Raw genomic sequence first — 14,595 nt, 5'->3', positions numbered from 1 at the left:
CTATGCATTATGTCACTTTGAGCAAATATAGCTGTGTTTCTTCCAGCTGGCAAATGGTTCTGTATTTTTATAAGTTTAGACTTTACTGTCAGACTGAAAAAATAAAGTATTTATACAGGATTACAGTGAATTTGAATTAAATAGCCTTGAAGTAGTGTATTAGTGATAGATTTTGTGAAGGGTGAGACTTGGTTACTGTTTTAGAATTAGAAGAGCATTTGTATGCAGGAAAGAAAATATTAATAATAGTCTCTTCTGCAGTAACCATTTAAAATATCAGTATCTGCCTGACAGAAGTCAGTGGTGAAGTGTAGGTTTAAGTTATGTGATCCAAAACCATCTAACTTGGACCATCTCTTTTTTTTCTTTTCAGATCATTGTAATGGCCTGTCGAGAATTTGAAATGGGAAGGGTATGTGTCCTAAATACAAAAATAAATGAACTTTGCCCATATAGGCAATAGCTTTGAAGCTTCATATGCCAAATCCTTAACTGTGATAATAATATGCCAGATGAAGTGAGAATGCTAATCCTTACTTTTCTATACATAAGGAATAGTTCATGAGACTGCATTTCTTTGCCCCGTTTGTAGGATTACATGGTTATTTAGGTGTTAGCTCAGTGGAATATGTGTTTGTGTACAGAACTGCACCAAGGGTTTGTTTCGGGCCATGTCATTGTGGAAAAAGTGTCTTGCTCTTTGTGGGATGTAGGCCAACTATGAAAATCCTGAGTCCTTCAGAATTTCCTGTCAATTGATACAGCTGCAAAAACAATTTTTTTTTTAAGTCTCTCTTCTTTATTCTTATGACCTTAGAAGGAAATCCAGAATTGTGAATTCCCAACTTTCACAAAAACTAAGCTTTCATTGCTCTCCTCTGTATGATGCTTATGCATATGGTACAGGCAGACAGGAAATCCTAATTTGCAAAGTGTCTTTTGCCTGTATTTATGTTGGTTGTTTGAGGTCTTGGTTTTGTTTTTCTCTTGTAATCCAAAAGGAAAGTTGTTTTACTACCTTAAAAGAAGTCCAGAATAAGGCATTTGGGGTTGTGATTTTGTCTGCTCTGCTTCTGGTAATCATCTTTCAGTACCATGCATGAATTAAATTAGGATTCTTTACTTTAACAGAAAAAATGTGAGCGTTACTGGCCTCTGTATGGAGAAGCAGCTGTAACTTTTGGACCATTTCGTGTTTCTTGTGTAAGTATAAACCTTTATAAATTAATTTTCAAGTATTTAATGAGTTTGTAACTTAAATGTTCAATGAACTGTTTGTAGTGGGCTTTTTAGTTGTTCAGTACTAAATTTTGCACAAGGACTCTCAAAGGAATGTGTACATCTAATCTGTGTGGTATTTTTAATTCTCCAGAATTGTTTTATTTTTTTTAAAGAGGGGAACCTGTGTCCCTTGGTCCTGTATCTTTTATGTATTATTTCTTGAGCTTTGTATGCTGCTTGAATGTCTGTACCATCCTCACAAAATCAAAATCTTGTGCAGTTTTGTCTGTTCTGACTTGTGCGTTCTGAGTGAACTGGAAGTAACACTAGCATAGGATATTTTTATTAGGTTAATAAGCATGAAGTGTTTTAAGGTGTTCAGAAAGAGTTTACGTGCCTGTTTATTCAGCTATTAATACTACTTTGAAATAGTCTAAAAAGAATTAAGTACACTTCAGTTCATCTTGTCAGGAAAATATATACTTGCAAATTTTACTCTATAGAGATTCTGAGTAACCTTTTCCACATTAAGTTGATTCAAATTTGCCTGCTTTTTGCCCTGGTCCTTGTGATACTGGTGAAAGGGATTTGTGTGTGCTTGTTGTAATTGACTTCTTAGCTACAGATGAGAATCTATTACCTTTACATACTCTGGTGTGTGTGAGCTGCATTGCTTTAAAACCTGCAAAGTGTTGCAGTTGTCGATGGGAAATAGTAAATTCCCATCGAATTTACTATAGGATAGTAAATAGGAGGAGACAGAAATGCATTAAAGCGTATAAGCAGTCTCCTAAATTCTCTGTGGGAAGCTGTAATGGCAAGTTTTTAAAGGCATCTTCAAATTATGATGTTACTGATATTTAAAGTACAATAATATTGTTTGATCTCTGTATAAACTTTCCTTGATATTCCAAAGGAAGATTGGAAAACTCTGTGAGCTAGAAGCTAGTTTTTTTGGCCACAACCAAAATAATTAGTGATTCTTTTAGATGCACCCTTAACTGAAAACAATGGAAAAGATAAAAATAAAAGGAGACATCGCACAATAGAGCCTCAGTAAGAGGCTGAAGTCTACACAGCAAAAGTGTTATAGAGGGATGGCTGTGAAAGGCAATCTGTAAGTTAAAAGTATGGAGAAAGAAAGCAAAAGAGGTACTTAGAAATATTCTTATGTGATTTATTGATGACTTTGGAGCAGATAAGACTTTAATTTCAAAATATACACGTTTAAGTAAAAGTAATGCATTTTGCACACCTTGTGCAGCCAGCTAACTTGCTGGTGTGCTAATCAGTGTTTTGATTGCCCCTCTCTTGAGGAAATCGTAAATACAAAACCAATAAATTTAAAAAGAACCCTGAGTTTAAAGTTTGAGATTTTAGTTATGTTGCATATTGATTTTTAATATTTTTTTTCCAATGCATTATTGTTTTCTCATGTTTAGGAAGCTGAGCAAGCAAGAACAGATTACTTCATTAGAACATTATTACTTGAATTTCAAAATGTAAGTACAAAGTTGCTTCTGGTCTCACTTCAATAGTTGCTCAAAAGTCACCAAAATGATACAATGTCAGAAACTCATGAAAATATCCTTGCTTTTTTTGGTGGTGATTATGTATGTAAATAAAGTTTGGAAGTGATGTTAAAACCTTAGTATATAAAGGAGGAATAGTGAAACTCTTTGCCTTTTATCTATGTTCCTGTTTACCCAAATGGTTTAAGCTTTTCTTAATAACTTACATGAAATGTCAGATGTCAAATGTCAGACTTCATTTGACTGAAAAGCAGCTACCAGTAAATAAAAACTGTGGAACCATCCTGTAAAAACACAAGGCATGATAGTCTGTTTTACAGAATACCTGCCATTTTATTTGTCAATTTGCATTAATAAATGATTTATTGCAGGTTAGTATCATTTATAGTTTTTCACAATGTTCCAATTCAACAATGGATGTCAAGCAATTATGAAAACTGCTTAATCATGAGGGGAGTAATTTTGTGGAATAATTTTTGTCTGCAGTATTTGCTAGGAATGCATGAACTTAATAATTTTGTTTCTGTTAGTGCTCATAACTGCCTGGGCTGTGAGACAGTTTAGATAAGAGAAATTCCGTGTAGTAATCGGGGTTTGTGACATTTTTTGAAACGGTACACTTCAAAACAGAACTGGACACCAAAAACCCCAAAGCAGAGCCTGCTTCCCTTTTAATAGTGAAATATTGTACAAACTAGATACACCAGAAACTGTGGCTGATGTATCTTTTGCTTACCTATACTGTACTTGCCAATGGTGTTTGGCTATTGATGTGGGGAGTTCTGTCCCAACTAGAAGCCTGTGTGCTGCTTAAAAACTGAGCAGCAACCAAAAGCTACTGTTTGTGCTGAGCTTTTGATCCTAGCAAGGAAACAGAAGTTTGCTCCTATGAGGAGCAATTTAACTGAAAGGGTTAACAAGATGTGTTGATATTTGATATGTGTATCTGATAAAGTGTTTTTTCTTCAGATTTATGTAGCAGATTTGCTTGAGGATTCCTGTTAAATTAACTACAGACTTTTCATCTTTCTTTGAAGAATTCTAAGCATAGCCTTGCACTGGGGAGGAAAGGTGTATTTGTGGTATAAAGTAATAGCCTTTTAAGTTTGCTTTCAGATTTTCCAGAATAATTATAAGTTTTATCACTTCTGTAGCATTTGCAATGGATTATTATACAAAAAAAAAACCAAAAAAACCCTATGCAAAAGGATTTAAAATTTCCATAAATCTACAATGTTATTTTAGTTTCTAGAAGGAAAACCAGTTTGACTGAAACTTGCTTGTTTTCAAGAAAAACTTGGGTTGTTTAGTTTATAAGTGGCAATAGAAAAAAAGAACTATAAAGGTTCTTTTAAAATTTTGATTTTCATATAAAAAGCAATTTTTTTTTTGTGGCTATTCTGCTAATGTGAAAAATCACAGGTCTTTTTAAATGTAATTAAATGAAGTTTCTTAGTGGAGCGTAATAGGTAGCTTTAACTCTTCCTTTTCACTGATCACTTTGGTTTTACATAAGCACCTTAAATTTGTGCTTTCTTAGGCTGTGTTTTCTCTTGTTTTAACTAGCTATGGTGTTTCCATAGAGCTGGGAAGAGTCAAGCATCAAAAATAGATAAATTTCCATGCCAAAGAGGCCTGCTATGTTGCTTCTCACATAGCTGAACTGAAGGTAGTGTAGGTCTTGAAACCTGTAGACTGTAATGTGGCTCAAAACCTTCATGCTCTCCAGTACATTACTTTGAGGGGTGTACTGGAACCCAGAGGTGTGGCACCAGCATGGAAAGGTGCAGTAGAACTAGCTGCTGGTAGCTGCAGATGCTTTGGATAGTGATGAAAGAGGATTTTCAGGCATTCAGGTAGCTGAGTAACTAAGCTGTTCTAAAGCCTGCTTCTTACCTTGTCTTTGGTACTATTGCAGCTACTGTTACTAGAATAAAAGTGTACCTATTGTTGCTGCAAGTGTGATTCATATTTAGGTACAGTTTTTATTATTTCTCTCATTTTCTTAATTTCCCTCTGGAGCCTGTGCACATACTTTATTTTGTAATCTGACAAAACAACCCCTTTGCCCCCTTTTTTTTTTTCAATGTAAGTTACTGAGGTACAAATAGAAAAAGAAAGACCACATGGAATATTCTTTCTCCATTTCCAAGTTATAGCTGTAAGGACATAGAACCTTTTCATATGGTGCAGTGTTGTTGGTCCTTTACCCATATAATAGAGAGGGGCTTCTGAACTGTCCCATAGGGCATCTTCCTATGCATTAGCAGCACTTGAAATGCGACTTCAGAATTTCTCTTCTATTTTTTGATCTGTTATAAGCTGTAAGGTTTTTTAATCCAGTAAATGACTTTGCTTGTCAAAGAAAAGTTTCCTAGAACTACTTCTTTGGTACAAACTCAAATATGTGTTATCATTAACACCTTTCTCCCTGCCTCTCCCTTAGGAGACTCGTAGTGTCTATCAATTTCATTATGTTAACTGGCCTGACCATGATGTCCCTTCATCTTTTGATTCTATTCTCGACATGATCAGCTTGATGAGAGAATATCAGGAACATGAAGATGTTCCTATTTGCATACACTGCAGGTATTAAACGTATTTATCTTTCAATTTTTTAAACATTTTCATTTTTTGAAATCTAGACTTCTGATATGGGATGCACTAGTTTTAGTTTTAAGTCAGAATTAATTTATTTATTTTAGTTGAAAAAAACTTCTTTTGTCAAAATTTAATTGAAAATCACACAGACTTCATTTTCTTAAAACTGATGCCACAGTGAATTTTTTTTTTTCTTCAGTTTAAGACAGAATATCAATCAGAAAAGAATGAGCCTTTGAGAGGGGACCTGTTTTGAGGTTCTTAAGACATAAATCTTTGTGAGGACAAAACAGACTTTGAAGACTGCAAATCAGCTTGGGAGTAAAGCTCCGTTCTCAGTGGGAGAGATTGTGTAGCACATGCATCACTAAGAACTCTGTGCTCTGATATGACAAAAAAGATCTTTAATTAGCAGGATGTAGTTTCCAGTTGGGAAGTCTTATGAAGATCAGTTTCATCCTTCACCTAAAATTTGGCTAGCAGAAGAAGTGTTGAGACTGAACTGCAATGGAAAATTTTGCTGAATTGACACTTTCTGACAATTTGTCTGGAAATCTTGCCTATTGTTTTTAATGTTTTTTAAAGCAACAACAGTTCATGTGTTATGTCAGGAAACATTTATTTATAAACTGGGACATACTAAATTCATGGGATTTACTAACTCTTTGGAGCTTAGTTATTCTCTTCATGGGCTGCATTCTTTTTTTGAGTTGTCAGTCTTAAATGAAGTCTAAAACCATAAACTGACTTAGCACTGAAATCTATTCATTTTGTCCTGTTCTTTTTGACTGTCAGTATAATTCTGAATGTTGATTCTTTACAACAGTGTAATTATAATGTAATAAATATGCATGAATTATAACTCTGCATGTGTAAAACAGAGGAATTCAGACAATTAGGAAAAATAAGATAGTTTGCTGTCATTCTTAAACTTTCAGATTTACGTTTTTAGCTAAAAAGGAGAAAATACAGATGTGATACTAAATCAGAAAAATGTGGCAAGTCTTTAAATGTAGTCTGTTCTGCTATTTTATATCATTTATCATTAAACTTGGAGAAGACCACACCTGATGAAGCAGTAGTAGCTGGGAATAATGTGATAAAAGAAAGAGGCAATAAAATTGTCAGCACTGAATCATCTTTCATGACTGCAGTTCCAAATGGCTATGAAAACTTGCATTAAAAGACTCAAAGCTGCATTTTGCACTTCTGATTTTATTTTAAAGACACTGTAGTGTCAGGCTGAGTGAAATTAAAATGATAGTTGAGGGATTTGGAATTAATTTTTTTTTTAACGTGGACTTTTGAAATACAAGGCTTATAGTGTTTTTTTATCAAATTTAAATAGTATCTAACACCTATCTGTTTATGTTCATAGTGCAGGGTGTGGAAGAACAGGAGCCATCTGTGCCATAGATTATACATGGAATTTACTTAAAGCTGGGGTAAGGAATCCTAAAAGAAGTTTTATGACATTCTGTAATTTCTTAACAGTGATTGATTAAGCTTCTAAGTGTTCAAAAATAGTGAAATGTTAAGACATTCTGGAACTCTCTTGGCATGTTGGATGTTTAGTTTCATTGTATTCATGCTTTAGTATGCATTTACTTTGACAGCAAGTTTTTATCTAAAAAGGTCACTATAAAATTCTAATTTTTCAAAAATAAGTTTCAATATAAATTGATTTTGAATTAAACTTTCTCAGTCTTTCTGATTTATCATCCAGCTCAAATATAAAGGCATAACTTCATTCTGGGATTTTTAGATCATGAAGCATTGTTAACATTGCCATGTCATATTAATGACATTAGATATCTCATTTCAAAAATGCTTGAAATAGTCTCACCTGGTCTAAATCAAATGTCAGTTTGGAGTTCCTGTGGAAAAGAAATTAAATATTTGCAGTGTGGAGAGAACAGATTAGCTTCACCTATAAAAGTTACACTTTTTTTAATGTTTAACAGCTTTTGTATTGTTGTTCTGACAGTTATGTCATTGTAATTGACTTTCTTCTATATTTCAGAAAATACCTGAAGAATTTAATGTATTTAATTTAATACAGGAAATGAGGACGCAGAGGCATTCTGCAGTGCAAACAAAGGTATAGTTTGTTTTGAAATGAATGTGAAAATACATCACTATTCTTTGAAAAGATCTTGTGCATTAATTTTTATCTGGCACCTTATTATAGGAGCAGTATGAACTTGTCCATCGAGCCATAGCACAACTGTTTGAAAAGCAACTGCAAAAATATGAAAGTTGTGCAGACTGGAAGATTGCAGATGGAGTGGTAGGTGTCTTTCCCATATGTAGCTGTTAGCTTCTGATGAAAATTCTCCTGTGAAGCTGTTTTTCAAATGTTCAATGATGTGATCTTATTAAGTTCTCATGTTTTGTAAACTACTGCTTGCATTGTAATAGATTAGGGGAGAGAAAAATAAATTAAAATGCTTTTGTCAGGGAGCTTCATGCTCTACCCTTTTAACAAAGGAGGAGGAAGTGGAAAAAATATTCTTCCTTGGTATTCACAGTATCTGAGGATTTTTCTGTCTTTCTATCCTTCCCCTTTAAATTTCATGTCCCCTATAGGTTTAGTCTCTTATGTTCAGATATGTTTTCATGGCTGTTGCTGGGCACTAGGCTTTAGGATTTTTGGATGAATATATTCTTTCTCTCCCACAGTCCAGAACTCTGTACCACCCTTTGTCCCTGGATTGTGTTTTGTTTATTCAGTGATTTTCTGTCCCTAATTGGTGTAGATTCCATAGGTCTCTAGAGGGAGTATGAGTGGTATCTCCAGGACTCTGAAATATCTGGAAGCAATTTTAAATGTGCTTGTATTAATAAGCATCCCATTTTAGGGATTTAGCTCTCCTCTACTTTCTAGGAAGTCTAGAATGTTTTCAATTCTTGGATTAAAGGCATCCACCCTTATGCTAACTCCTAAGAATTTATATCAGTTCATGAAGTACTTAGGAGTCTTTAGTCATGACAAGAAGCCTGTTGACTAAATGCAATATGGATAGGGCTAGCCGCTTTGATTTGTTACAGGTTTGATTAAATTGATGTGTGATTTATTTTTTTTTTCCCCTGAGAAATGGGCATGGCAGGGTTTGGAACATGCAGATTGATTAGCTTTGTACAGAGGTGATTTCTGAAAGTACTTGAGTTTTGATCATAAAATAATAGGTAGATCAGTCTGCTGTATCTTCTGGTTATTTGACTTAAATCTGACTTATGTCTGTGGCCTTATATAGAATCAAAAATGTCTCTTACTTACTTTTTCCTACTGCTATATATACTAAATGACTTACATATTTCTGAACATGAGTGAAGCTGTGGCAAAATATGGTGATACTCTGTAACAAAGGCAAATGCTGTCTTTAGCACAGCTTGAGAGATTTGCTGACTAATAAAACAAGACCAAATAGAAAATGGATAGGTAATGTACATGGGGGGTGAGGGGGATAAATCCCAGCTCTGAAAAGGCAGTGATGTAGTGTGAGTTTTGAGTTTTACTTGGATATGATGTTGGTTTATGATCAACAAACTGTAAAGGAAGTTGAATTTTAGTATCTACTTGGGAACAGGTAAGAGCATAGAATGTAATGTCCTTGTGTGGGTATCTTGCAGTTTGACTACTGACTGCATGTCAAGTCTGCTTACCTCAAAAACATGTTACAGAATTTGAACATTAAACAACTGGACAAGGATCAAAGGAGTTGGAAGGCTCCATCTAAAGAACAGGCAGACTGAGGTGGAGAAAAAATGGCTAAGGTTAGATACAACAGAGGCTGAGTAACAACAGAAAGCTGATTTCTGTTAGCTTTTTCTAAGGGTTACCAGTAAGACCTGAAAGACTTAATAAAAAAATGACATTTGTACAGAAAATGCAACGTGAAACTGCAGAGCTCTTTGGAGCTGAAAGCCTGTGTCTTTGGGGTGAATATCTCACCATCTTGGAATCCTCCATGAGTTTCGCTAACCTCTGACCTATGAAATCCCAGAGTTGCAATGTGTTGGAAAACATTCTAGGGAAGGATCCCCTTATGCCTGCTCTGATCTTATTCTTCTTTGGAAGTTCCCTTTTGTTGGAAGCAGGGCAAAATAAATCTTGGTGTGAGTAGGCATAGCCTTTTTTGTGCTGGGAAATGATGCTTCTTCCTACTGTTACTTGAATAATTCTGCAGAAAGGTTGAGGGGAAAGTCGCATGGATGAAGAATTTCTGTATCTAAAAGTTTGGTACTTAAATTTGCAACTGTCCATTTGTTAAAAAATTTGCTTTCAAGGAATTAGCTGGTATAGGCTTAGCTTCTCTTCTGGATTTATAAGGGAAACCTCACATATTCAGTTAAATATTTTCTTGTAGTTTTAACTTGATTCGTAAAACTTTGAAGCTCACTTGAGACATCATTTTGATAGTCTGAAAAAGCTCCTTTTTTACCTCCAGGAATGTTATGTAGCATCGGTTGTATATAATGTCTGATGTTCCACAGAAATTTTCTAGTTTGCTTTCTTTAAAAAAAAAAAACAAACAAAAACAGGTATTCTGGGATGTATCTTAGTTAAAAAGCTAATTCTGAGGCAGGAAGTTTTCAAGTAACTTTATTAAATACAGTGTAATATTCTAATATTCCTTCATGTATGTTACTCTGCCTGCAGGTGCTGCAGCAACTAAGAAATCTTCAATGTATGAACAGTTTTAATTGTGTCCAAAGAAAACAATTCCAAATAAAATTCATGTGCCTACTTTGGATATATTACTATTAGTTAAGTAGGAGATGCTACTGGGCTGAAGAGGAAATGTGTCATTTATTCTATTTTGATAATACTGTGAAGAGCTGTAGTGCTCTGTAGAGTTGGTTTCATGGTTCTGTGTTCCTGTCGGGGTTCTCATTTCAAGCTGTGTTTGAAATGGGTTGAGTTCCAGAGGTTCTGTAAGCAGGGCTTGCCTGTAACATCCCAGTAAAAGGTTAATCTGATTGGCAGTGAGGGGCAATATTCATGGGGAAGTGGCTCAGACACAATCTTGAATGTGTGTTCCTGTGAACTTGCCAGCTTTGCCCTGCTGGAAACAATACTGTAAAAAGTCAGCAGCAAGGCATGCAGTGTTTGAAAACAGACTTAGGATAGGGTTAGTATTTCCATTAGAATTTGATAGATTCAAAGCCATGTAGAAAATACATGATGTGCTTTAATGTAGTAAATGTATACTCTTACCATATAGTTATACCTATTATAAATGTGTACAACTAAAAATGCTTAACACTAAATACTTAAATGAAATAAGGAAAGCTCTGCTCAGATACCAATACTTTCAACAGTACTCACAGCAGCCAAATTTCAGGATGAAAAATTGCTATTCAGGAGCCTTTTTTTTTTTTTTTTGTGATAAGCAAATAATTCAGATACTAGATTTGATAATCAGAATTATTCCCCTCCCCCATTTAGTAGTACTTTCAAGTTACCAAACAATTAAATTGGAGGAGAGTCTTGGACTGAAGCCCTTCCCACTGAAATTCTTGATCATTTTGTCATATATTTTAAGTGAATAGCTGTGCTTCTCACCATCATTTGCTTTGTTAGTACTGCTGTGAAAATATTACACTTGGTGTTGTGTTTGGAGGCTTTGAAATATATGTGAGATCATTAGTCTTGGTCATCTGATAAGGTATCTGTCAGATTTGTATCAGTAAAATATTTTATGAATTATGTGGGAAAGTTCTTTATGAGCTGAAGTGAACTGTAGCTGTCTTGGAAAGTCTGAATCATATGGAATTTCATCAAGTTGGATATTCTGTTGGGAAGTCAGAAAAAGAAAATTGGTTAAAAGACAAGCAGGCAAGCTCACTCTCAATTCAAAAATGTTTGTTGTTGATTTTTTCTCTAGACAGTACCAAACATGTTACAGTACTGCAAATCCTTGTTTTGCCCTTAGCCATAACTAGAAGCTTGTGTTAATAAACACTTTCTCCAAAATCTGGCAGTCTTAGTACTCTCCCGTGTCTCTTGCATTTCGTGCTGTAAAAGTGACAGAGTTCTGTTGCTGTGGTTGACTGCACTTTTAGAAGTCATGGAGGAATCAGCTGCTGTAAGAAGAATGTTGTTGTTTGAAACATTTATGGTTTAGAAACTTTAAGTGAAGACTGTGCTGTTCATATTCTCTTTGCTGTTTGGCAGCTTAGAAGGATATTTTTTGTTATCACAGCATTTTTAAAAATCATGTATTTCTTCAGAGACATCTCATTGCCTCTGTTGGAATGTTTTATTTAATCTGAGTCACTTGAGTGTATCATTTCAATCTGAACTATTTCTCTTTTTATCTACTGATGCTCAGTGATTCCCATGCTGCTTTATGAAAAGGGCAAAAGGAATGCCTCAATTCCTTTTAAGGGAAAACATGAGATTACTTCTGGAGGAGTCTTTGCAGTAAATTTGCAAGTATTTTACCAGTACAGAAAGCTTCTGAATGACATTAAATATTTCCACTGTGAGTTCCAAAAGAAGATTATACATAGCAATTCCTGGGCAAAAGGTTTTGAATTGTAGGCAATGTGTGTGAAATCTCAGTCTAAGACTATGATCCTCTATTGGCTTGAAGTTAGTGACAGCACTCTTTGGTGATTGAGCCAGTGGAGGAAGCAGGTGGGGAAAGACCCTCCGTGGGAGGTCACAGCACAGCTGGGGCTACCTTAGCAAGCTGGATTCAGACAGTGCATCTGCGGTGAGAATTCCGTGTTTCTTTGCATTACTACAGGAACATAAGTTACTCTGCATTTTAGTAGACTGGGGCAATCTACATAAAGTATTTGACTTTATGGCCTTGTCATTTGTTAATGTTGTCTTTCATGGGTAGGTATGCACACATTTATATATGTGCAATTTGACAGAACACCTAGAAATTCCTAACTATGAGCAGTTTCACTTGATCTCAGTAGCTACTCCCTCAGGGGAGCAGCTCCAAGGGAACTCTTGTACTATTGAACATTTGATGCATATAGACACAAAGGCTGGGGATATATCCTGTTCTTTTGTTTACCCATGTTGCAGTGAGAAGTCTGCCACACTAGGATAGTTGTCTTTTGTGAGAAGGCAGGGTGCTACACTGAACACTTAGTGAATTGCACATTTATTAATCATTTTAAAAACATTATTCTGTATGATGACCCCTGTGAGCTATGTATGTTGTCCTGTTTTGTCTAAGCTGATACTTTTAAAAATTGTGCTCTGCATGAGAATGCAACATCTGTCTAGGGAAGCAAGGGAGTGTTGACTGATGTGGATAAGCTGTGCTTAGGAAGGCTGTGGAAGGCTTTTTCTTAATACCACCATCTGCTCTTCTCAACAGATGCAGTCATCCCAGTGAGATACCCTATATTCACTTTCAGAGCTGAACTTCCTCTTTTCTGCTCTATGCTAGTTTTTCTGTATGTTTGTCTGTTCACTTAGTTTGATATATGACAGGGAAATCTGTGAGTTGGTGTCACTCAAGAGTGATCAATACCCAAAATACTGGTTATTCCCTATTGTAAAACAGAACTGAGAACAAGTAACACAGAATGACTTATCTAAAAGTAAACAAAGCCTTCACAGAAACATCAATCCATTGAGCTAATTAAGGAAAGTAGCAAAGTACCTCTTTTTTTTTGGTGACAGTAATTCCTGTAATCATTCTTGCTCTTCATTCAGTGTAGCTAAAACACTGAATGGATCTGGAGTTTAACATGATGGAGAAGTGAAAGTTTTGAACACCTCTCTGCCTGAAGCCTTCCCTGTGTACAAAATTGGGGTAACCACTGGCTTTTCTGGTATTAAATTTAAAGGTACCATTTTACATGTGCAGGTTTTTTGTTGGACCTTTTTTGTTTAGGGGTTTAAATTTTAATTTTCAAGGAATTGTTTTTTAAATTCTGTGGTTGTGTGCATGCTTTGGATGCATGTTCATTTTTGTAAGGTTTATGCATACATTTTGTTACCAGTAGCAAAAATGGCAGTGCCTTTTCAGCTACTTCTGCCTGTCTCAACTAGAAACAGCTTCTTACTGTATATGTGGAGTTTTAAAAAAATTTGACATATGTTAGCTTCTTTAATAAGCTTTTTCTTCTGCCTGTGAGAAAAGCATATCTCAGTCTCAGGAAACATTCTGTTCACAAACACTTCATTTTACAAACATAGAAGGACAGGGATGCAGCTGCTGGTTTGTTTTTTGGACAAGTTAGCCTAGAGCCAGCAGGCACACCCTTTCCCTTGCCAATGCCCTTTAGAAAACTGAGTGCATAAATATGAAATATGCTCCTGAAAACTTCTGTGCTAGTGGAACTGAATTGGGAGACTTTTCCAATCTGTTGTAGGATGGAGAAGCTGGTGGTGAGGGGGAGGAACTCTTGTGGAGTCTCGCTCTTTCTATTACCTTTCTTCCCTGTGAAGCTGGGGTGTGCTGCAGTGCTAAAGCAAGGCCAGCAGCCCGCTCTGTTCTCAGGATGCAGTTGTTTAGGATGCATTCATTTCTAGCTCTGGTTGTTAGTATTTATGAGTGAGGGGAGCCTTTTTTGTACAATACCAATGCACTTAGTGCTATCCATAGTAACAGATATGTAGGGGAGAGATTCAGAGTTGGCATTGCACAACTGGGGGAGGCAGAGAGGAATGTGACACAGCCAATGAGCTGGAAACGGAGTTTATTGTTGAATACTGGGAGCCTCAGCATCTTTGGCACCAAGCTTCAGCATGGTCCCCTGCCTGAATGAGGCAATAAAATCAATGTCCATATTTGTTAAAGGCAAAATGATGGTCACACATTACTTGATGTCAAAAAGCAGAAAATTGTTTTTTTACTTTCTTGAGAGGAGCTGGTAAACGGGTTGGAAGTTCGTGCCCCATGGTAATGTTTCCAGTGCTGGGGACCTCAAACCTGGATGCAAACCACTGTAGACATACTAATATAAAAAAACTAAAATAACCTACATTCCTATTTTCCCCCAGTCATTAGTTGCATCCAAAGCAGCATGGGCAGCAGGTGAAGGGAGGTGATTCTACCCCTTTACTCCATGGATGTGAGACCCCACCTTGGGTACTGCATCCAGCACTGGGGTCCCCAGCACAGGAAGGACCTGTTGGAGAGAGTCCAGAGGAGGGACACAAAGATGAAGAGAGGGATGAACAGGTCTCCTAAGAAGACAGACTGAGAGAGTTATGGTTGTTCAGGAGAACAGGCAGAAGGCTCCAGGGAGACCTTAGTGT

The 14,595-nt window shown here is 36.0% G+C and overlaps 1 protein-coding gene across 2 annotated transcripts in view; it reads left to right on the top strand.

The window, feature by feature from the left end:
• The window catches only part of LOC131592025 (tyrosine-protein phosphatase non-receptor type 12-like), a 69,825-nt gene that overhangs the window by 37,126 nt on the left and 18,104 nt on the right, over positions 1–14,595 (top strand). For both annotated transcript variants that reach the window (XM_058863263.1, XM_058863262.1), the window contains exons 5-11: positions 374–412; positions 1,132–1,203; positions 2,664–2,723; positions 5,200–5,342; positions 6,733–6,799; positions 7,378–7,455; positions 7,546–7,644. In XM_058863263.1, coding sequence (XP_058719246.1) covers positions 374–412; positions 1,132–1,203; positions 2,664–2,723; positions 5,200–5,342; positions 6,733–6,799; positions 7,378–7,455; positions 7,546–7,644 — 558 coding nt within the window. The remainder of the gene's footprint in view (positions 1–373; positions 413–1,131; positions 1,204–2,663; positions 2,724–5,199; positions 5,343–6,732; positions 6,800–7,377; positions 7,456–7,545; positions 7,645–14,595) is intronic.

The sequence above is a fragment of the Poecile atricapillus genome, chromosome W (assembly GCF_030490865.1).
Source record: "Poecile atricapillus isolate bPoeAtr1 chromosome W, bPoeAtr1.hap1, whole genome shotgun sequence".
Lineage (NCBI taxonomy): Eukaryota > Metazoa > Chordata > Aves > Passeriformes > Paridae > Poecile > Poecile atricapillus.
Note: the sequence above shows the minus strand (reverse complement) of the source record. Positions and strands in the feature narration are given on the sequence as shown.